At 37.6% G+C, this 23663-nt stretch overlaps 2 protein-coding genes across 21 annotated transcripts in view; both read left to right on the top strand.

Moving 5' to 3' along the window:
- eml1 (EMAP like 1) overlaps positions 1-5228 on the top strand; it is a 47928-nt gene extending 42700 nt beyond the window's left edge. For all 12 annotated transcript variants that reach the window (XM_043263669.1, XM_043263671.1, XM_043263665.1 and 9 more), the window contains 8 exons: positions 1506-1637; positions 1840-1907; positions 2192-2280; positions 2413-2510; positions 2865-2952; positions 3572-3667; positions 3845-3975; positions 4072-5228. In XM_043263669.1, the coding sequence (XP_043119604.1) occupies positions 1506-1637; positions 1840-1907; positions 2192-2280; positions 2413-2510; positions 2865-2952; positions 3572-3667; positions 3845-3975; positions 4072-4197 (828 nt within the window). In that variant the 3' untranslated portion in view covers positions 4198-5228. The remainder of the gene's footprint in view (positions 1-1505; positions 1638-1839; positions 1908-2191; positions 2281-2412; positions 2511-2864; positions 2953-3571; positions 3668-3844; positions 3976-4071) is intronic.
- Positions 5229-5662: 434 nt separating this feature from the next.
- Positions 5663-23663, top strand: part of evla (Enah/Vasp-like a) — a 29261-nt gene continuing 11260 nt past the window's right edge. For 2 of the 9 annotated variants that reach the window (XM_043263679.1, XM_043263677.1), the window contains exons 1-3: positions 9384-9603; positions 21331-21499; positions 21703-21880. In XM_043263679.1, the coding sequence (XP_043119614.1) occupies positions 9581-9603; positions 21331-21499; positions 21703-21880 (370 nt within the window). In that variant the 5' untranslated portion in view covers positions 9384-9580. Of the gene's footprint in view, positions 6076-9377; positions 9604-19830; positions 19959-21330; positions 21500-21702; positions 21881-23011; positions 23334-23663 lie in introns of those variants that run through there. The other 7 variants (XM_043263675.1, XR_006253087.1, XM_043263673.1 and 4 more) reach the window with 7 other exon arrangements.

Raw genomic sequence — 23663 nt, 5'->3', positions numbered from 1 at the left:
AGCATTTTGGCCAAATATTATGTATTCCATAAATCAATGGAAAGCTTATGTCTTCAGCTTTCAGGTGATGTATAAATCTGCAATTCCAAAATTGAGCCTTGTGACTGATTTTGTGGTCCAGTGTCACATATAAAATATAAAATTTAACTTTAAATTATAGCATAATTATTAACAAATTTCTTATTTCAGTAAATATTTTTTTTTAGATTTACATTTACATTTTAGTCATTTAGCAGGTGCTTTTTTCCAAAGCGACTTACAAAAGAAGCAATCAACACCAACAAAAGAACAACAACATGAAAGCATTATGACAGGTCTTAATTAAGGCAACATATGTAGCAAGGTTTTTTGGTTTTTTTTATGAAAACAAGTAAATAAAATCCAGAAAAATGAAACAGTGATATTGTATATAAATGCGATATTGGATGTTGATTATGCTCATTTCTTATGATCTAACAGTGAGTTCATTTTTACAATTAATTTACTATAGAATAATAATTATAATAATTATAATTTAAAAAGTATATTTAAGTATTTATAATATTTAATTTAATTTATATATTTAGTATTATAATTTATTTAAAATGTTTAAATAAATACATTTTAAATCTTTAGCATATCACTTTATTAGAATTCATTGAATGACCATTTTTATACTGAACATTTTAGTGTAGTGGTGAAATTCGCTACTTATTTTGTTTTCTATGTATTTTTAAATTATATTTTTTTAATATTTTGTATTTTATATTATGTAATTATTTACAAAACAATTCTTGTAAAAGAACTGATCTTTATTGGACGATATTAGGTATACATTTAATATTTATAATACTCCATTCCCCTATTTTTATATTTACAATAATGTAAAATTCATCTTTAAAAGCAAAATGTAAAAAAATTATTATTATTAAAATTGTAAAATTGTAAAATAATTTAGTAATACTTAGCAAATCTCAAAATGAACATCCATTTTCATACTGTACATTATTACATTACATTAATAATGCCTAAATTCTTTTTCTTCATTCAAAACATGTTTTGTAGTGGTGTTAGTTAATGTGTCTCTGTTGAAAATGTTGTAGGACAAAGTTTATTCCCTTCTTTGTTGAAACACAGGGTAAAAGGCTAATTGAGTTTGTAGTTCTAAAACAGAATACGTTTGATAAAGAGTAGCAAGAACAGAAGAATTCTTCTTAAAAGAATAGTTCACCCAAAAACAAAGATTTGTTTGAAACCAGGTTATATTGATCACCGTTGACTTCCATAGTAGGACAAAAAATACTATGGAAGTCAATAGTGACCCAAAACAGCCTGGTCGCAAACTTTCTTCAAAATATCTTCCTCTGTGTCCGGCAGAACAAAGAAATTCATACGGATTTGTACCTACTCGAGGATGAGTAAATGATGCCAGAATTTTCATTTTTGGGTGAACTATTCCTTTAAATTCAAACTAAGTTGCTGTCACCCACACTGATCTGGAGGTCTGTTGATCGTGTGATTGTCAGGGCCACACAGATGAGTTATGGGGTCTGACTGTACATCCGCTGAAGCATCAGTTCCTCACCTGTGGCCATGACAAGCACGTCTGCCTGTGGGACTCTGCCTCTCATCAGCCCATCTGGACCAAAACATTGGAGGTGAGCAGCCCGTCTCGACAGGTTTCACTCACGTTCCCAGAGCCTTGTCTCACCGCTCGCACGTGGGCTTCGTGTTATTGAAACCCTCGTCACCGCTGCAGCTGTAATGAAATGAGCTCTGCTGTTCCGTGGGCTGAGATGTAACCGTGTTTGTGTCGACAGGATGTTTGATTGAGCATGTATGTGTTTCCCTCACGGACAGGACGCCGCGCAGTCCGCCGGCTTGCACCCTTCTGGAGCGACAGTTGCTATAGGAACGCAGACGGGCAGGTGAGGCCATTTCTTTTCATCAACGGGGTCCCTGACACATCATTACAATTCAGAAAAGTGGTCTAATAGAGTGTTACACGGAAGACCCAAACACTTATTATTATGCTAATGCAACACAGGAACACAATAGCATCCCAGGGGCATTGTTTAGCTGATTTTTTTTTTCTTCGCTAAGAATCCCGATAATGGCTTTGGATGAAGAGGCTAACGTTCGTTAGGTGATTCGGGTTTCTTTAGGCCTGTGCGTTTAATATTGTCCTTTCACGCGTTTTTAATCTGCGCAGGTGGCTTGTGCTCGATACAGAATCGAAGGATCTGGTCACGGTTCACACGGACGGGAACGAGCAGCTGTCGGTTATGCGCTTTTCTCCAGGTTAGAGTTAATTCTCCCGGCAGCCTTTTCAGCACTGCTTGCTGGGAAAACATTAGGATGTCAGCCAGAAACTAGCACTCGTTAAAGTCTCTGCAATTGATTAAGCTGAGAACCCTCGGTTATTCTTTCCAGATGGTCATTTCCTTGCAATCGGGTCACATGACAACTACATCTACATTTACGCTGTGGCAGAAAATGGAAAGAAATACAGTAGAGTTGGAAAGTGCTCAGTAAGTGTGTTTTTATGCAAAAATATGCCTTATTTTTTATAACAAATGCATAGTAGAGTATACACAAAATTATGGATGATTCCACCAGTTTCTTTTTTAGTATTTAAATACCAATACAGTATTTATTAATATCTTGAAGTAGCTTTTATTTTTATATTTTTGTTTAAGTATTGAATTGTTTTTTAAACATAGTTTTTTTCAGCTTTTTATTTATTAATGTAAATGATTTTCAGTAGTTTTGGTTAACAATAAGCACTTCCATATTTTGTCTGTTCGTATTGACACAAACACACATCTGCCTCCTCAAATTAATGTTTTTTTTTATGTTTGTATGCACGCTGCTATTGCCCGCAGGGTCATTCTAGTTTCATCACCCATCTGGATTGGTCTGTGGATTCTCAGTACTTGGTATCCAACTCAGGGGACTATGAGATCCTGTACTGTGAGTATCTATAAGCATGAAATAGACAGTTGCACTGACCGTTCATTTGTAATTCAGTCAATGAATTTGCTAAACAAAGCATGGCTAAATTTAACCCTGTTACATTTAAATGTTCAACATCGAACTGGTTCTCAACCCTTTAGGCCTTCCATATTCAACTATATTCAAAGGACCCCTCATGTAGGCTAATATATACAGTATGTTTGTGTCCATAGAGACAGAATTTAGAATTACAGAAGTTTTTAAGCTCCTTCAGGGATCTCAATGATGCATGTCGAGTTGTGAAGCAATATTTAATAGGACAGAAATTGTATTTGTTTTGTAAATATTTGTTTATACTGTATGAAAGTCTTAAAAAAAATTAAAAACTATAACTATTAGCACTTATAAAATCAGGGTGTCCTCATAAATCCATGATTTCCAAGATTGTGGGAACCCTGGTTCTTCTCCTTTTCCAAAAATGTACTGTTGAATTATAAATAAGTGATATCATTAACCTTGGCTTATTTCTTTTGGCATTATTTTAAAACATTTCAGGTCATCTTGCCTCCTGTTTGAGAACCGCTGAGCTCTGTTTAAGCAATCAATTCTTTAACTGATTCACATTATGGTCTTTCAGGGATTCCTTCTGTGTGCAAGCAAGTAGTGAGTGTGGAGACCACCCGGGATATTGAATGGGCCACTTTCACCTGTACTCTAGGCTTCCATGTTTTCGGTAAGCTTAATATTTTATGTTGCGGATCGCAGTTTAAAACAACAGTTCCTAAAAAAAAAAAATCAGCTTTATTTGTAATGATAGCTAAATTGAACGAATCGCAGTCTTCCTGGTGCATCCGTAACTCCGTTGATGCGTAAGGAAGTTCTATACAGTATATATTGTGTTTGTCTCCAGGACTGTGGCCGGATGGCTCAGACGGTACTGATATCAATGCTGTGTGCAGTTCAAATGCAAAGAGGCTGCTGGTCACCGGAGATGACTTTGGCAAAGTTCACCTTTTCTCATTCCCTTGCTCTCAGTCCCGAGTAAGAAGCAGCGCTTAATCTTACACGTCAGATGCGTAGTGTTCATTCAGTGCTGAGTAATGCTAATGGTATTGTTCCTCTCTGTCCATTCAACAGGCTCCTAGTCACATCTACGGTGGACACAGCAGTCACGTCACCAACGTTAACTTCTTATGTGACGACAGCCACTTGATCTCTACAGGAGGGAAGGACATGAGTGTTATGCAGTGGCGTGTGGTGTAAAACAACCGCTTTCACGCCAGACTTCCTTATTTTTCTAGGATCAAGCGGCTTGGGAAAGCAAAAGTGGGGCCATCGGCTGCAGAGCAAAGTGGAGTCTCGATTTTATTTGCCTTTAAATTGATCTCAGGACACCGATATTTTAAGTGACTCTCTGTTTTGACTGTCTCGCGTGTTCCCTAGGCTGCAAAAGAGATGTTTTGTGACGGAAACCCATCTCTTTAGCTTCGAATAACAAACTAAAGAACCTGCTTTACAGTACAAAGTTAAATGTGATGCCAAAGCACATTGGGAATGAATAGTCCAGCCCAGTTTATATTAGACCAGTATATGTGCTCAAAGCACTGACCAATCATAACACTGTTGTAACTTCTGGGGGTATCATTTAGAGTCTTAAAAAACACCATCAATTATACACACCGACTGTGTTTTGATTAATTGCACGTTAACCATCATTTTGTACTAAAATATGTCTCACAACGATGTTTTATTAACTTTTGCTGCCGCCGTATGGTGCTTTGCGGTATTGCAGCCACCTCCGAATTAATTTTTATCTTCTGCTGTAGTCAAGCACTTAAGGTGTTTCGTTGATTTAAACTGTAATAGAAGTTCAGAAATATCCAGTCAACCATCAAAATCCTCCCAAGGACGAAAAATCACGTGGGTTTGGGAAACAAAGTGACTGTACTGCAAACTGACCAAGGCCTTCACTCACTTGCTAAATCTCTACAGCCATCAATCACCGATTTAGTTTAATCTTCAGTCTGACATCAAATCTGTTTTGTGCATCGACTAGCTTAACCGAATGCCATCATGTAGTGCGCATTTACATTAGAGTTAAGCTTCATCTTCATAACCTTCGCTTGAGAAACACGATTGAACAGTTACAGTCAAATGACTGTAGTATTAATAATAAAACTAAGCATGCACGAGCTTGTTTGTAACTGTCTAACCTATTTCTCCATATTCATCGTCGGAGATATGGCACAGCCATAAAAAAAATAATAAAGGTAAACATGTTAGTTCCTCTGTGAGATGTGAGAAAGCTTTGTTTTTGACCAAATAGGTTTGTCGGATCAAGGTTGGAGTAATCTCAACTACAACCACACGACAATATTACGTTATATGAATGTGTAATAAAATGGGAAAGTCAGTTCTTTCGCCTCACAAAGGTTGTGCAATGATGTGTCCTCCAAACAGCAAGCACCCAAGTGGAACAAGAAGGGCTGGAAAACTAAACCCCTTCGCACTGTGCACTGTGATGCCCTGGCCATAAACGCCGTTTATCATCAAACAAACGCAATTTGTTCGTGCCTGTTTACACAACAGAACCAAACGAGCACGAAATAACAGGAAGAGAGGAGGAATAACCGTAACCCAACGAGGCAGGGCTCGGAGGAAGCTGCAACGCGGCGTTTTGGCCGCTAGCAGGCGCTGTTCCGCGCGCTTGCTTTTTACACTATCCCCATAAGCTCCTCTCTCATTGTCATAACACGGTGGAGGAAAATGGCAACTCCGGTGCACGTTTGCGGTCCGCAGTTCAGATTGATGTTGTAGGCGCGACCATGAGCTAAACATGGGATGTGTTTTATTCCTCTGCGGTGACCGAGAGCGACATGCTGTAGATCTTTCGAGACATCTGCATTGCTTCTGATCCAAGGACTGGCTGTGCATCGCTGGATGAGCGTATTACGTTCAAGCTGACCATTGTTTTATGGAATAGTACACGTGTTGTATTTCTGCTCACTAAAATACACATTTATGCGCCGATAGCTTTAAATACAGCGGCTTGCCTATGTGGCTTTGCTAAGTTTCTTTTATTTCACCTTTTGAATTATTTATTGCATCCATATATTCGTTGGGATATCATCAGAAAATGAGGTAAGCAGCCCAATGTGTTGACAACGCATGTAAATATACATTTATACATGAAAAATGCATCGGTTTATATAAATATAGCTATTGCTGTATGCATATATGCGTTATATAGCACTTGACACTGTAATCTCAGCCGTTGGGTGTGTTTCAAACCCTGTGAGCTCCCTACCTAGACAGCGATTTGGACGTTTCAACGGGGGTTTTGATTCTTTTCAGTGATTCGAATCTTTTTAAATCGGTTCTCGGAAAAGATCCGTTCACTCATTCGCTATTTTGGGGAGGTTCACCGTTTCGCCAGTAGGCGGCGACAAGCGAGTGGCCTTTCAATGTGTTGCGAATCAAGAAAGCATTTACTTAACCAATAAAAGTTAGCCTTTTGCCATTTGTAGTATACAAATCTGCCAATTAAGTCTCCAGAAATAGCGTTCACAGAATGACAACTAACAGCGATATTAAATTAGTTTTTTTCACTGAGCTGTAGTTCCAAGGCAGTTGGACAAATCGTTGATCATATCGTTTTTCGGTGTCATTATAGTTATAGATGCAATTTTGGAGTAATAACGTTAGCTATTTGGCGTGAATGTGACTTTTAAGCATCATAAGTGTTTTCCGGACAAAGTAACAATAAGGCATCTATTTGTCAGCTTCATATCTCGGCTCATTTGGTTCCTATGAGGATCTCTAGTTTAGATTCAAAGTGACCAATTTATTTAACAAAAACTTTTGTGGAGAAATGAAGAAATGTTCCTGTTCCTTTAGAAAGTCCAAACGATTAAATGCTACTTTACAGCCCCCGTTCGGACGCCGTTTGCTCCGGTTACAATGCCGTGAATCGGTTACGTGTGGAATGAAGAGCGATTCGCAAACTTAAAAGATTCGTTCGAATCAATGATTCGTTCGCTGACGAGCCTCAGGACACGCCTAGAAATGGAGCCCCAGAACGCTTTCTGAGTAGTCAGCTCGTAGAATTTGGCGCACGGCCACTGAAAGCTCGAGCCAGGTCTTTCACGAGTGAGCAGATTCTTCACCTGTTTTCGGTTCTGCTGACGCTAGCGGACAGAGACAGTGTTTGGGTGTGCATCGACGCTTATTCCGTGCCGAGGCGCGGAGCGTTGATGCCCACGGCCACCACAGCTGAACTGTCCACGGGAATTAACGTGACCACAACACACTGTATTTATTTCAGTGATGAAGCGAACGGAGCAGAGCACGCGCACGTCTCCTCCCGTGCACTGGATATTCGCTGGGTGTGTTCAGAGTCCACCCGGTGAAGACGGTTGTTGTATTTATGCTCAGTTGTGGTTTGGCAGCAAATGCACCCCCTTCTTTATCTCAAATGAAAATCACAGTAACGACGGTTTATCACCAAGCAGCTGCAATTGTGTAAAAGTGAAGAAAATGTTAATTGAAAACACATTGCCAACAGAATTAGTTATCAGTGAAATGCATTGTTCTGGTTGTTGCTTGCAGTATGAAATCCATCTTGTTCTAATTAGACGAATAATTGGCCAATGGCGAATATTGTTTATAAAAAATAATGTATTTTTTAAATGACTTATGTATTATAAGATTCATAAATGTATAGAGAATATATCAACACGAACATGCACACAAGTTCTTGCATTTATTCCAGCTTGTCTGAAGTCTTCTGCATGTGTCCACTTTCGCTTTCCTTTATTCTCTCTCCGTCTGGACTAGGAGGAAGTCTTAAATTGTACCGACCGGGGTTGCATTCTTGCCAACAGGAAACTGAGGAACTGGTTCAGTGGAATGATTTATTCAACCCTTGACTCTCTGAGCAGAAGTCTTTACTTCACAATGTAGGCTATTTTTAGCAGTAGAGCTCCAATATGGTAAGGTTAAAACGTTCACCCCCATGTTGGCAGGAAGCAAGGAGCGTATAAAGTGTGCTGTTTATACAATAGGTATGAGATCGGTTGATTAGGTGAATGGTACGGCCTCTGAGAGCCGTTGATTGTGTTGGTGTGTCAACAGTATATAGAAGATCCTGTTTCGTGAAGACATCTGAATGTTACGCATGCCTTTTTAAGTTGAAAAACCTCTGTCAGACTCGGTAGATGTCAGTTATGCTTAATTTGTTCTCCGTAATCTATGATGATGTTTTGTCATTTTTCTGACTCGCCGAGCTGAAGCAAATGTATTTTCTTGTAACGGTGCCTCTTGCGAAATTTATCCGAGACCCCAAAGATGCATCAAATCCAGCTGTCGTGAATCACTTGTTTTCCATGAACCAATGGAACCAATGGAGCCTCATCTGCCAGCACAAACACATCTTTACTACAGCGTGGCACTACATTTTATTGAGCCACAATATGTACGTAACTCTTAAAAGTGTCATTATTATCAGCTTATGAAATATTGGGTATCTGCAGAAATAGGTCTTTAGAGTATAGCTTAAATCCTGGAGACTTTTAGAGTATGCATCTAGTCGAGAAGTTAAAGCAATCGCTCACTCCGTATGGAGTTTTGTTACGATGCAACCAATGAAGACAGATCAACGAAAAATGAATGTTATATACGGAGCCCAGCATGTGGCGATAAGCAAACAAGATATTGTGGTCATGAATCGAGAACTTGATTTCTTAGTGAATTGTGGCGACAATTAAGGTAGATTAAAACAGGTAAGAAATGTTACAGACTGGCCTCAAACAAGAGAACAAATGAATGTAAAACCACAGATGAATGTGGTCGTGGGAATTGGGATCAAATTCTTTATTGGTGGCCATAATATCTATTTTTTTGCATGTTATGTACGGGCTCTGTGCTTAAAGAGTCGGTTGTTAGAATGTATCGGTCAAATAAACTCACAGAATTATTAGTTTGATTCATCTGAACGAATCTTTAATAAATAAAATCATTACAATAGATAAAACTATACACCTTTGGTCCACATGATGTGTTTTAAATGATTGTGGGGGTTCAGTTGTAGGTTTAGGTGCACACACACACAGACACACACACACACATATAATCACTGAGTGATTTCACCTAAAGAAGACAAACATTTTTTCTTCCAGTGAATACCAGCAGCCTTCTTGTTTGTTCTGGATAGCTGTATGAATGAACATATGTGTGTGTCGCTCTTTCTCAGCTGTATTTCTTTTGTGGAGAGAGACTCCTTTAAGACACAGACCGCCTTCCAATCCTTTGAGTGGATAAGAATGGATGTGAGCAAGGCAAGGTGACTGGTCCATATCTGTCACATGCTTCCCTTGCTCTCTCTCTCTCTTTCTCTCTCTCTCTCTCTCTCTCTTATTCTCTCGTTTTCTTCTCCTACCCTCCTTCTCCCTCTTTTCTCTCTCACACACTTCTTGTTCTCAGGAATGAGTGTGCTCTGTGTTTTACCTAGCTGAAAGGATGAGGGATGAACTAGGCAGAGTATATTTTTTCTCTGATCCCCCCTCCTATTCCCTGTTTTCTTTTCGTTTCATCCGGCTGTGAGGAATTTTCTTTCTCCTTGGTGTCTACAGAGCTTCAACTTCCCGATATGTATTCTTTTGATGACTATGGGTAAGAACTTGTCCTGTGTGGTTTTTGCTATTACCCTGTTTTCTGAGTTCCTTTGAGGATTACCGGACGTATCGGGGTTTTTTTTTTTTTTTTTTTTTTTGAAAAAGCTTGTGTTTACTTCATCATGGTTTCAAACAATCGGAGTGGTTTTCAGTGTGTTAACTTTGTGATTTTTTTTTTCCCACCAGCTGTTCCCTCAGTGGAATGAGCTTATTAATCTACAAAAACACGCTTGGGTTCAATAGCTGCAGAGCAGGAGTCCCAAACCCACTCCATGTTTTACTGTTGAGTCATTTAGCATTTTGAAAAAACATGGGTTTAAATAAGAAACCAGGACACGGGGTTGGAGTTTTCAGTCTGCATTGTGAGTTTTTATCCTGCAGACTGTTTTAGGGCAAGATGATGTACAGTACAGCATTTTTGTGTAGCTGGTTTGAACGTGCATGGAGAAGAGACGTTCGTTGAAACGTGAGCCAGAATATTTAGAGATTTCTTGGCTTAATGGAGACTTAAAACAGGGGGAAAAAAGCATCGAGTTAGGCAAGATAGTTTACAGGAAATGAGAATATGATGTCCCACAACTGGGAAGAACTCCAGGCAGTCAACATCAGCAGGAGCCATGTGCCATGTAGGGACAAAACTGTGGTTAAGCCTGAATTTGGGATCTCTTGCATTTGATTCTAAGCAGAGCCAAACTTACGGTACAGTGCTTTCACCAAAGCTCTTTATTTTGCTTCAGAGACAACGGCTTGGAAAGAACTGACAGTGACAAGTCACTTGTGGTATTAGAAACTGTACACATGGTAACCTATTAGTAACCAGTGAAAGCAAAGCAATCCTTGAATATTTGTTGAAACTAGACTGACTGCACAGCTCCTTTCTCTTTCTTTCTCCCTCTGGCTGTTTTCCTTCTATATTTGTCTCTTAAAAAGACCGTAACCCAGTACAGACCTATTTTCGCTTCCGATTGCTAGCACGCTGGTAATTCAAAGTATTTTCCTTTAAGGATAAGGATTAGTTAAGAGTGTCCTGCACCTGGTATACAGTGACCAGAATGTGGGGGAAGGGTGCGGGCCATTTGTCCACTTTTCTCATCACCAAGGAAACTGCTTCCTAGTTCAATATCACGATCTGAAGTCTAGGCTTATTTTAATGAGGCGCATGTCTTTCTATTGCGTAAGGGGTTTCGCCTGCTTTCAAAAGTTGTCAGCTGTGATAAAAGTTGCTCTCAACATTTAGCAGCGAATACTAAAATTTATGATTGCGTCGCTTCTAATTTAAAAGCTCATTATTTTTTTATTTTGAAACAAATATGCGCCAAGCTTTAGTGGTCCTCAGTCGTGAAATTAAAATACAAATGGACTCCAATGTCTACAACTTGTGAAAAAAATACTCATTTTGATTAAATCTGATTAAAATAAGGTGCTCAGAGGTCCTGAGAGTTTATCTTTCTATTATGGCCGTTTTTTCATTTTTTCTTTGGGTTAATGCAATACCGTACTTTCCATATCTCATATTTCTGTATCTCATACAGTCATTTAAAATAGTTTACAGGGCTGAACGATCTGATTTTGACGGTTCTTTGAAAGCCACGCTTGTGTAAAGAAATGCTGACCTATGTACAGTTAGTGCGCTCTGGTTTCTCTGTAAATGTGTGTCAGTGACAGGCTGGCTGACCGTCCGTTTCATGACCTGCCACATACATTTCTAATAAGAAGTAAATTTAGAGCTGTCATTCCTCTCTCATACCAGATCCGTATGCTGTGTGTGGACTTGCTGAGCAGAATATTCACAAAACAGTTTGTAATAGTGGTTTAGATTTTTTTTTTTTTTTTTACTGAAATTATTTTCATTTAGCTGTCAAGCTTGAAGTTTATTTAATAATCAACTCATTAATTAAATTCATTTAGCAATAACGACTTAAGGAAGTCTATAATTACTTAAGAAAGTCTAAACATTTTAATTGGACATAAGGCAGTTTTTATGCTAAGTTTTTAATGATGTTAACTTTTCTGTTACAATTCATTATTGAAATATAAACATTTAAACAGTGGCTGTGATAACCTTTCTTCATGACAGATATATTTAAAAACACACGAAAGGGACAGTTTAGCCAAAAATATAAATTTCATCATCATTTACTTACTTCTTCTTCTTGAACACAAAATAAGATATTTTGAAAAATACGGGTAAGTTGACAGTAGAAGAAGTCAAACTCAACAAGGTTTTCAACAACTTGAAGGTAAAAAGTTACATTTAGGTGAGCTACCAATTTAATAAAGACAACAGATTAAGTAAAAATATTGAATATGTAGTGCATGTATTTGGCATAATGCTGACTTATGGTTATTGAATGGCTTTTACATGAGGTAAAAGTAATGTTATGTGGCATTATTTCTAACGTTGTTTACTGAAACACAAACACAAATGAGAAATTATTAGTGAGATGTACAGTTTCTTTCAAGTTACCTGAGTGACAAACATAAAACTGAGGACGTTAAAGCTATTTGCCACGTCACATTAAAGAGCATCAAAACAACATTTATTGTTTAAATTCAAAGAATTTGAGAGCTCTGATTTAGTTTCACATGAAAGTTACGAAGCACAAAGCTTACTGTGATGCTTAGATGGTAATTGTTCAAATGAAAACAGCATGGACTAAAGGATCTCTGCTCGTCAAAATGAAGATCGATTTAAAACGAGAAAACAATATTGTGAACCGAGTCATAGTGTCCCAGACACTGACACAGCCAGAGAAGCGCTAATTAAATGTCACTGTTTCAGTCATTGATTTTCGACCCCCCCAAAACATTCGGGTCAATGATTTCGGCCGAATATTCTCTGTTGCCACGCTATTTTTTAAATGTGCGCCGTCTTTGCTACAAATAGTAAATGAAATGTGTGTGCCGGCAATAGCATTAGGAAGCAATGCCTCTTTTTCAATTCCTCTGTCACAGCTGGGCGGGGGGTTGGGCGTCATGAGGTAATCCCCCCTCAGGGTTAGACAAAACAACACACATCACAGTCAGGCCGTCCCCTTACAGAGGAAAACGTGATGCTGTGATACCCGGGTGATAGTTAGTGAGACCCTACTGTTGACCACTCACTCACTCACTTTACTGTTAAACCTGTTTCCGTTCCTCGCTTTTACTTTCTCTCCACTTTTTCACAACAGTAGAGATCATAAAAACTTACGGATTGTCATTTGCGGTTTTTTGAGGATATGATGGGATTATGACGTTTGAAAATGCTTATTTAATCTTGGAACGAATCCCTAGATGATATAAAGCTTGTTTGGTTGGAAGCACGCATCTGTTGTGCCGTGCTACATCAGGTCTATTTCACGTACGTGTTTGAGATGAATTAAAGCAGGTTTGGTAAGAGGTCCAGTGGTGCGGTACAGATCTGTTTTGTGGATGTGTTTGAGAGATGGAGGCTCATTCTGTCCAGTTCTGCCTACCACAGAGCCACAGTGACTCTGGGCTTCATATGACTGGATGCAAAATCAGGTCAGTGGGATATTCTGTTCACCTCAGCCGCCTAATGCAAGGTTTAAAAGCATTTAAATGTTTGAAGAACATGCCTGAAGATGATTCGTTTGGCATACATTTCATCATTTGGAAACTGTTTGAGTATGTTTAGATGCTAGCATGAATCTGGAATGAACTGAATGAAGCTGTTTGAAATATGTACAGCAAATGACTTAATGCTTTTCTCACATGTCTAGTCCAGTTGATCTCAGCTGTTTTTTCTACAGGGCAATAAGTGATGTACCAATACTGTATAAAAATTTTAGCACACAGAAGAAAGTCCTTAAGACCAAATATTGTAATTAGTATTACATATACTTTCATATAATATACAGTCTGCCTAGTATTAATCTCTAATAAATAAAAATTAATAAATAAATGCAGAAATTGTCCTCGTACCCATATTTAATGTAGTCTTATCATATTTCTGTTTATCTTGTGTAGTTTTATGTTTTTCAAGGATTTCATGCTACACGAAACCTGTCCTTGCTGTCTGTCTAATCTTAAACTAAATAACTCTCAGAATATTATAGAGATATGAGCAGAAAAAATATGGGATGCATTCTCTTCTACCTTTTAAAAGCCAAAATTTATATCACAATATATTTCTTAATTTCGGTCGATGCAATATAATTTCGATATCGATATGAACACCATTTTTCAGAAATAGAAATCTTTCACATCATAAATGCCTTTATCATCACTTTTGATCAATTTTAAACACCCTTCCTGATCTTTTGATCTTTCTGTTCATTAAAAAATACTGAAAGAAATGTACTCAGCTTTTTTAAAATATTGATAATCAGCCTATTGGAGTGATTTCTGAAGGATCACATGGGACTGAAGACTGGAGTAATGATGCTGAAAATTCAGCTTTGATCACATAAATAAATTACAGTTTAAAATCTATTCAGAAAGCAAATTTAAATAGTACAGCTATTACAAAATTGTACTGTTTTTGCTGTACTTTGGATTAAATAAATGCAGCCTTGGTGAGCAGAAGAGAATTAAAAAAAACATTTTACTGTAAATGTTTGATGATTGTACATTCTGATAGAGTAACTAAGGAATGTTTTTAAACCAGTCAAATGCAAATTTACATATGATAAAAAAAAATGTTAAGCCTAATTTTTGCCCCCTCATTTCAGAATTATAATGTAATATATACATATTGAAGTGGATCAAAATTGTCCTAAGACAAGTCTAAAAGCTTTTGATCCACTGCAGATGTTGACTACTGTATGTATGTGTGTATATATATATATATATATATATATATATGTGTGTGTGTGTGTGTGTGTGTGTGTGTGTGTGTGTGTGTGTGTGTGTGTGTGTTTGTTTGTTTGTTTTTTCTGCAACTAATTTTGGGTTGCCTGCCACCAGTTGAGAGCAAGCGTGAACACTTTAGAGCATTTGCAGAGCTAGTGATGCTCACTGATAAATTATTATGAAGGGTTGGTTTATGTGGAAACTCTGCAAAGATGTTCTGTGAGGGCCCATGTTTAATTTATGTCGTTATTAAAGAAGGAGATGCTTTAGGGGAGATGTTCACTTTCGGTCCAGTGGCTCTCTTGAAAAGATGTGGTGAGTGTTTCTGTTCTACCTCCAGCAGTAAAACACAAGACATGCATCAGCCCTCAGCCTAGCCTTATCCAGCTATATTGAGAACATTCTTTAGACATTATCCTCCTCTCAGTCAAAACCTTATATGACAAAAACCATATGTAAAATTAGCAAGACTTAACTGATTATATGCCCCGAAGAATAGTTGAACGGTAGCTTTTTTTGAAGCTCAGAGAATGACAGATAATGCCACAGTCAACGTTCTGGATAAATCTAGCATTATAAACCTAGTAGCTCTGCCTGAAACATTTAGCTGAGCACTTAAGCACATTAATTCAGAGGCAAAAAAAGACCATTAGGCCATCAGCATTGCTTTCTGCCATTGTAGCTTTAGCCTGTGTGTGTATGGATGTGGATTTTGGGGGAGGATAAATTGGACATACAATATTGAAGTTAAGTGATGTGCTTTAGGAGCTGACACACATTTGTATGTGTGTGGACACATGGCCGATGCTTCTGTTGTTTTCACTGAATAAATCACATGCAATGTGTTATTTGTTTTTAGTAGTATTATCATTATGGCCCAGCAGCAGTTATTTAATATGATGGTTTTAGAATGATGTTTAATATTGTGAAAACACTAATGCACAGAAAATCATTACATTAAGATAATATTTACATTAGCATGAATTGTGGCAAGTCGAACGCGCCTAATGACATCCTCACATGGCTGATTGGTTCTCTCTTAGCCAATTAGCTCTCTGATTAACATTCAAATATAGGACTAGCGCTTGCTGTAGCACACTTCAGAAACCCTCCACCTGTATAGATGTGTTATGGGGTATTTCATGTATGCTATATGGGGGATATTCCAAATATGATAAATGTGCATCAGCAGTATTCCTTACATGCTAACAGCAGCATTTTGTGGATGTATTGGCAAGTCTTGGTGCTTTCTCTGCTGCAGCGGCGAATATATTAACGTCGTCATGAACATGTCCAAATATTTACATTACAAAATATGTACGTTTGTAATCAATGCTGTTCTTTTGAACTTTCTATTTGACAACAAAAATATGTTTCGACTCAAATATTGATAATAATAAATGTTGCTTGAACACTAAAGAAGCATATTATAATGCTTTGCTGACATAGGCATTAATTAAATTGTAATTTTTAATATATATATATATATATATATATATAGGCCAAAATGTAGCCTTAGTGATCATTTTATATTATAACTTTCAAAAACATTTGAAAAAAACTTAGACTCCAAACCTCTGAATGATAGTTCAAATCCTTTTTTCTGCAACAAAAGTCTTTGTAGTCAAACTAATTCATTTTTATTTAGTTTTTTTTTATGTAGTGTAATTTGCTCTTTTACTGTCAGTATCAATGCATGCCAAGAAATAGCATACCATTGGCATTTAGTTTGATTACGCAGGGGTCGTTTTTGCTCTCGGCTCTGTGGCATTCCCTTCCTCGATGTTGAGATTACGCTAAATCCTGAGTAATTTAGATTGCGGCCTAGAAGTCCCGATCTTACTAGAAGTCAGCCTGTAATCCTGCTTCTTAGGCCTCAGTGGGAAGTGTCTCTCACAGGCAGAGATTTAGCTTGGTTCCCACCCATCCCAAAATGATTACTGGGTTACAAGCTAAAAAATGCCTCCCCGTTTCCTACAAACTCTCATTTGATTCAGATCCATCCTCCCACACTCTAATAACAGGGGACTTCCATATTTTACTTGTTTTTGAAACATTTATAGGGCTCACTTTGTGTAGCATTTTTGCTATAAGCTAAAAATAACCTCAGCTATAATTTTAAGTGCTGCTGTTGAGTCTCAGTGTTTCATTCCCTCAAAAATGTCTCTCGGTAAATAGTTTGGCGTCCAGTATTTACTTTTTATTCACTAACCAGATGCTTCGTGTGCTGAAGTAGCGCACACGTTTGAGTATTTAAATGAATTCATTGTCATTTTTCGGTCAAATTCACCTTATTTCTATGCAAATTAGGCTTATTGCAGATTGCCTTGCATTGCGTTTGGTGTAATTAATGCTGCGCTGCTACCACCCACAGAAAAAGCAGGGGGTAAAAGTAATTTAATTTAAAGGAGATGTTTATGTATATCTATTATTAATCATGGCAAAAATTTGTCGTCAAATGATGATCAAATTATGGTGGAAAGTGTTACATCCAGGCATATATCCAGATCCAGACGCATTCTGTTATTTTCCACTGAAATCTGGCCAAACGAGGCAGTGAAGATCTTGTGACCAGACATAAGCAGAGATAGACCTTGTGTTTGGCCTTGAGCTGAGACAAAATGTTTTTTACATGAGATAAAAAGGAGCCCAGTCCTGTCAGGCTCTCTCTCTCTCCCTCTCTCTTTATCTCTCGGATATTGAGACAGAGTTTGGGTGAGTGGAGACCAAGTTCACTGCGGGTGTGATGATGGCAGGAGCCAAAAGGGAAATGCAAGGCTTTTCACAGCTTTTATTAATTACGGCGGCTTATCAACTGGGAGTCTATGGCCGATAACAGTTTTTCTCACCCTCCCCCTCTCTTACACTGTCTTGAATAAACTCAAAGTATCTTGACTTGGAATTTGTAAAACTACATATTTTCAACACTGTAGTCGACTGACGACTTGGGATAGTTCACCCAAAAAAAGTAAATCAGTTTCTTTACTCTTTTTCAAATTGCTCTAGAACTGCGTGATTTGTTTTTAATTTATAAACTAAAAAAATGATGAAATATGGAATAACTACCAAACATATTACGAATCTACAAAAATAACTACAATATAAAATATTTGTATTTATTTATATTTAATAATTAAAATCAAAACATTTATTTATAAAATATATGTACATAATATATGTCAGCCAGAAAAATACTGTGCATTTTGATTTCAGCTGAATCATTTGTTTCTGCTGTTAAATATTTTAGTAAAATATTTATATTTTATTATATACACATGCACATAGCCAACATGTGTATTAAACACACACACACATGCATATATACATACATACACACATCCGTTTTAAACATTTCTCACTGGCACACTCATATTTTTCCACATATAAAGTGCTCAGACTTGCATAAGTGTGGAGAACAGTCTAGAGCTCAACAAACAATTTCATAATAAAAGGCAAATAATACTCATGCAACAAAGTGCTGTGCAGTGGACAAATGGCGGAGTCTGGCCTGTTCCAGCACGTTCAGCAGAAATGATCACACCAATCTGCCAGGCAACAATGGCTCTGACAATGCCATCGCTTAGCAACATCTCTTCCAAACTGGAGTCTTTCCTATGGCAACTGTGAGCCATCAGAAAACATTCTTACATTATATTGTGCCTGTGACACGTGAGAACTACGTATGCCTTCACCAGGAATTCCCATGCCAATCATGTAGTATCCTTGCAAGCTCAGGTCCATGTGGCTCTCCATCACACTGACGCTGACAAAGACACATGTTTACTCACTCTCATCCACATTAGAGAGCATTCAGCTAATGGGGTCATAGCTGGGAGGCTCAAGAGATTCCTGTCCCATAGTGGTACTTTATGAAGTAAAAGCATTAGATGTGTGGAGCATTCAGACTCTCAGCGTGGCCTCTTTTCGGCCATTTGCCTGTCAGGCGCTGTAAAATGTGATGTTTTAGGCAAAACTGTTCTAACAGCGATCGTATTTCTGTCTTTTTGGCTAGGTTTTGTTGTGTCTAATGAAGTATGACACTTTGTAAGACTTAACCGAAGCAGCACTAGACGTCTTAATGCATCATAGTAAATTTTGCTTTGCTCTAAATTTAGACTGCTTTAGAGTTTAACACACATTTTTTTCACTTTATTCACTAAAGAAGCTGATGATAGCCACACCATCTTTCACTATTAACAGCCATTTACAAATATTATAGATTTTGCATGGCAGGCTCTTAAAAGCTTGAAACAAACAGTTATGCAGTTATTCAAACCTATTTGACCTGAAATATTTAAAGCACCCCTTTGATTTGAAAAACTGTAAATAGAACAAAAATCATGTGTATGGTTCTCTAATGTTGGTTAATGATTGCGATATGCAAGTATTCATTATAATTTTTTATTTTCCAAAATATTTACTGTATTTTCTTTTCGTTCTCTTTAATTCAAGAAGCCTCAAATAAATAAATAATGAATAAAGATGAAAATTGTGACTAACAAAACTACACGGCTGTCATCAGAGGACTTTAGATACGTTTTGAACATCAAAGCTGTTCTCAGTTGCAGACTATAAAGCTTTCTAAGTTTTAAATGTCCCTGATATTTATAGCTTACTATTACAAGACATGTTTAGAAGTGCAGGTTTTGTTGGAAAGTCTTAGCATACTGATTCTATTTGATAACCAATATTCTTGTTCCATTCGATACAGCACTGGCAAGTTTTTTAATACATAAATAGTAATAGAGAGAGGCTTTGCGTGGTGTGTTATTAGAAGAAGTAAACTGAGATAGCCCAGTGTCTAAATATATTGGATGTTTATGGAAGCAAAGAGCCGTCAGGATGTAATTTATGACGACTAAGCATCATCGGTGGAGGAGAGACTGTGTACTTTATTTCAGACTAGCTCTGGGGGGGAGAAATGAAACCGGGAGGACAGGGAAGAAGCTGCCGTGCCGCCCTCTAACCCCAGATGGATGCCAGAAATAGGCTCTGTCGTAAGGCAAGCATGAAAGACTAGAGAATGAAGAACCGAGAGTGGTGAATGACAGAAAATGTTGTTGCAAAAGGATTAAATGCGCAGTTTCAACCGTTAAACATCACTTTATTTAGGGGAAATTATATATATATTTTAAAAAGTTTTGTATTTGATAGGTTATTTTAAATTGTCCTGCATTGTGACAAATACATTTTTTTATTTGTATTTTTTATCACGTCATTGCAAGCTCCTTAATGGTGCATAAACAATATGAAATGCTGCTTATATATATATATATATAGCATTATATTCTAAAAGTCTGTGACTGGGGAAAATATACAAACATCTAGAGTGAAGATAAAAGCATATTTGAATTAGCTGAGTTTGTGCAGACGCATCCTTTAAAAAAAATCCCTCTCTTATCACTTCTTTCACTTCTCATAAATGCTTGTTGCTTTATGATGGGCTCACTCTTCGGTAGTCCAGCCCCCTCGAAATAAAATGTACATAGTCCATGTATCGTATTTCTCTATGTTCAGAGTGTGAATTTTCTGTTTTGGCATAATGTCACAGAACCGGTGAGTGTGATTTATCTTACTTTTGTCTTCCGATGTTTTGTTTCAAATGGCTGTATCATACGAGTTTGTAAGTAAAAGCTGCTCTTTCAGTCATACAGGCGTGTGGTTGGATTTGGGTGTTTCTGTGGGAGCTGGGTGTGGTGGTTCACTATGTTTTAGGGTATATAGGAGTCAGAGTGGAAATCTGCCCAGCTTAAGTTAGCACATCGACAAGAAACCCAGTCTTCTTTGCGTGAACCATTCAGCTCTCCAGTGTTTTACTTCATCTGCAGACTCTTGAGATGTTTGGATTTCGTGAAAGGCTTGAATGTAAGGCTTCAGTCCAGTGTGCGATATGCTAAAAAGTCTGATGGATCCTTCATTGAATTACCTTGAGTCAGTCTGTAATAATCTGATTTACTTACCAAACCACAGTATTTAAACTGAGATTTGTCAAACCAGCAAAAATATTAACTGACAATCATATAAATTTGTTAACAATACACATTAGTATTAATAACAACTTTAAAAACACAAATACTTATCTAATGAATTAATGAACACAATTACATCTTTATTTTTTTTATATATATTTTTTTTTGTAAAAAGACTTGTTATATATGGAATAATGGTAACATTTTACTCATTTGTTAACATTAGTTAATGCATTATCTAACAATAAACAATATTTTACATCATTTAATAACATTTGTTTAGTTAATAAATATATAGATGTAAGTTCATATTACTAAACAATTTGATATTGTATTAAATAACACCATTAGAAGCACTATGGAACAAAAGCTATCAAAGTATATTATTACCGGTCATACAGTACACAATTTCTGCTCTGTTAATTGTTCTCCCTGAATACAGAAGATTTCTATTTAAAGAAGCAGAGAAGCTCATGTCTTTAATTAAACCATGGCCTCATATCAAGCAGTCAACACGGTTACATTCCTGCCTCACTCGTTAGCTGCCTATTACACTATATAATTAGTACAGATAACAAACCCGCCCCTCGCTGAGTGTCTTCAAACAAATTCAGTGGGGCAATTACTCTGCCATAATACCACAGTAACAGCAAAGGGCATTTTGGAGGGTTTGGCCGTTCTTCTTGGAATAAACACTCTTTTATAGAATTTCTACACAATCTTTAATTTGGTCATTTGTAACTAACTGACTGACTAACTCATCGACCGTTGGAGAGGATCTTTCACTGAATATGTACAGCTCGCTTACACAAACGCGCACACAGAAATTGTTGCAGAATCAAGTTATTGTTGTTGAGTCTGACATCTGTTTCTCATTGTCTCGTATCGTGATTTATGGTTGCGGTTTTTGTTGTTGAACACTGCGAATCTTAACCAGTGTTGCTGGTTCTTCCTCACAGTGAACAGAGTATATGTCAAGCCCGAGCCTCTGTGATGATCTATGATGACACCAGCAAAAAATGGGTGCCAGTCAAACCGGGCCAGCAGGGCTTTAGCCGCATCAACATCTACCACAACACTGTCAACAACAGCTTCCGTGTGGTGGGAGTCAAACTGCAGGACCAGCAGGTGAGACACTAACATGGCACAACAAAACTGAGAGAAGTTGCTTACTGTACACGACGTGCACGGGTTTCGCGCAATGAAATGTTTCTGATTTCAAAAATACCAGAACTGACGAGGTTTTCCCCTTGATCGTTTGAAATAGTTTGATTACAGGGGAAAAAACGTCACAGATTCAGACACATAACCACATGTCATTACTCTTCCAGGTCGTTATAAACTACTCCATTGTGAAAGGTCTGAAATATAACCAGGCCACTCCAACTTTCCACCAATGGCGTGATGCGCGGCAGGTTTACGGACTGAACTTTGCCAGCAAAGAGGAGGCCACCACCTTCTCGACTGCCATGCTGTTTGCGCTCAATGTCCTGAGCTCTCAGGATGCAGGTAATTTTCAGAACAGCATAATTGTATTTTTTTTTTTTTTTACCTCTGTGAGACACTCCTATGTGGTGTTTGGTTAGGTGTTATCTGGATTATTTCTGTAATGTATTGTGGTTTTCACTATACGAGAAGTGGATTGATCGAAAGGGGACACTAAATGCAAATAAATCTTTTGAACATCAAAGAATCCTGAAAAAATGTGTCAAGGTTTTCACAAAAATAATAATCAGCACAACTGTTGTTGACAAAAAATAAAAATAAGCAATATTTCTTGAGCACAAATCAGCATATTTTTAAAGGATCATGCGACACTGAAGACAGGAGTAATGGCTGTGGAAAATATATTCAAATAGAAAACAGTTTTTAAATAGTATTTCAATATTGTCTTGTTTTTCCTGTACTTTGTATCAAATAAATGCAGGCTTGGTGAGCAGAAGACTGTACTGTTTCAAGATTTGATTGGTAATGTTCTTTCTTTGATGCTATATATCAATATATACGGATATGTGATATATATATATAGTATAAAATAGTTATTTTAAATTGCACTATTTTTACTGTACTTTTGACCAAATGCAGCTTTGAGAGCTTTGTGAGCTTTTAAAAACATGGAAAAAATAGCAAACCAAAATTTTGAATGGTGGTGTAGGTTTTACTCTTTTATTATTCATAGTGTTTAATTTATTTTTATAGTTAGTTTTTTTATCTGGTCTACTGATATCTTTAATTATCGTTATGCTTAAAAGATTGTCAACATGCAGAAAATGAAACACTGATGTTTCTTATAGCATTGTGCAAAATACTATTTTATAGGCAATGGTATGCAGTGTTTTTCTCTTAAATATATATGAACTCTACTCTACTGCCATATGGTGCTTATATTTTTACAAAGATACAATCATTTAGCTGTAATTGACTGTAAAAGTGCGACTGCAAAAACATGTAAGGAATGTGAGCTAGTAGTCAGGAACGTACTCTGAACGCACACTGAAAATATTGTTGTTTGGGTCTTATACGTGGGACCGTTAAGTGTAGTGTAACTCTTATTTAAGAACAGCGCACAGGCCTCTCTGGTTTCAGGCTGCTGCTACTTATAAGACATATGTGGGGGGGTCTTCTGCCATTGGTGCTCAGCCCTGGTTAAAATATCCATGGAGCCAAACAGTCTCAGGCCAAGGGTGATACACGTTCCTTGCTTTTTGGGGCGGGCGGATTAGAAAGGTTGTTAGAAGCGCTGCTCGCACCTCAGCATGCAGAGAAGAGAGAAGCTGCTGTTCACCTGCCTGAGCTCACCTGTACGGAGTCCTGACTGTTATTACCAGTTCCCACCTGGTAGTGGAGCTCAAACCGCACCATTATAAATATCACTAAAGGCACCTGAGAGGGCCCATGCTTGGACCGGAGTTTTCCCCGGGGCCAGTCCGCCGGATCAGCTCCACAGTAATAAAACTCAGCAGTAAGTAGCGTTAGGGGCTGGGGGATCCAGTCGCATGTTTTAATAATGTGATGCGATGCCTCGGATGGGCCATTGTGGCGTCTCTGATGGAGGATGTGGTCGTGGAAGCTGCTCAGTGGTTTTTGGCACGGTGCCCGTCAGAAGCTCGTGATGAGGCGTGTGCGGGTTTGGGAGGTCTGGTGTGTTTGTCGTGACTATTTCTGAACACTTATCATTAGTGCTTCACTGATACGGCTGTATGGATTTAGATCTGAGTGAAACGCAACAATGATTTAAATAAACGGCAAAAAATATAAAAGAATCAATTAAGTCTCGTTGAACCTGTCAAGC

The sequence above is a fragment of the Puntigrus tetrazona genome, chromosome 17 (assembly GCF_018831695.1).
Source record: "Puntigrus tetrazona isolate hp1 chromosome 17, ASM1883169v1, whole genome shotgun sequence".
Lineage (NCBI taxonomy): Eukaryota > Metazoa > Chordata > Actinopteri > Cypriniformes > Cyprinidae > Puntigrus > Puntigrus tetrazona.
Note: the sequence above shows the minus strand (reverse complement) of the source record. Positions and strands in the feature narration are given on the sequence as shown.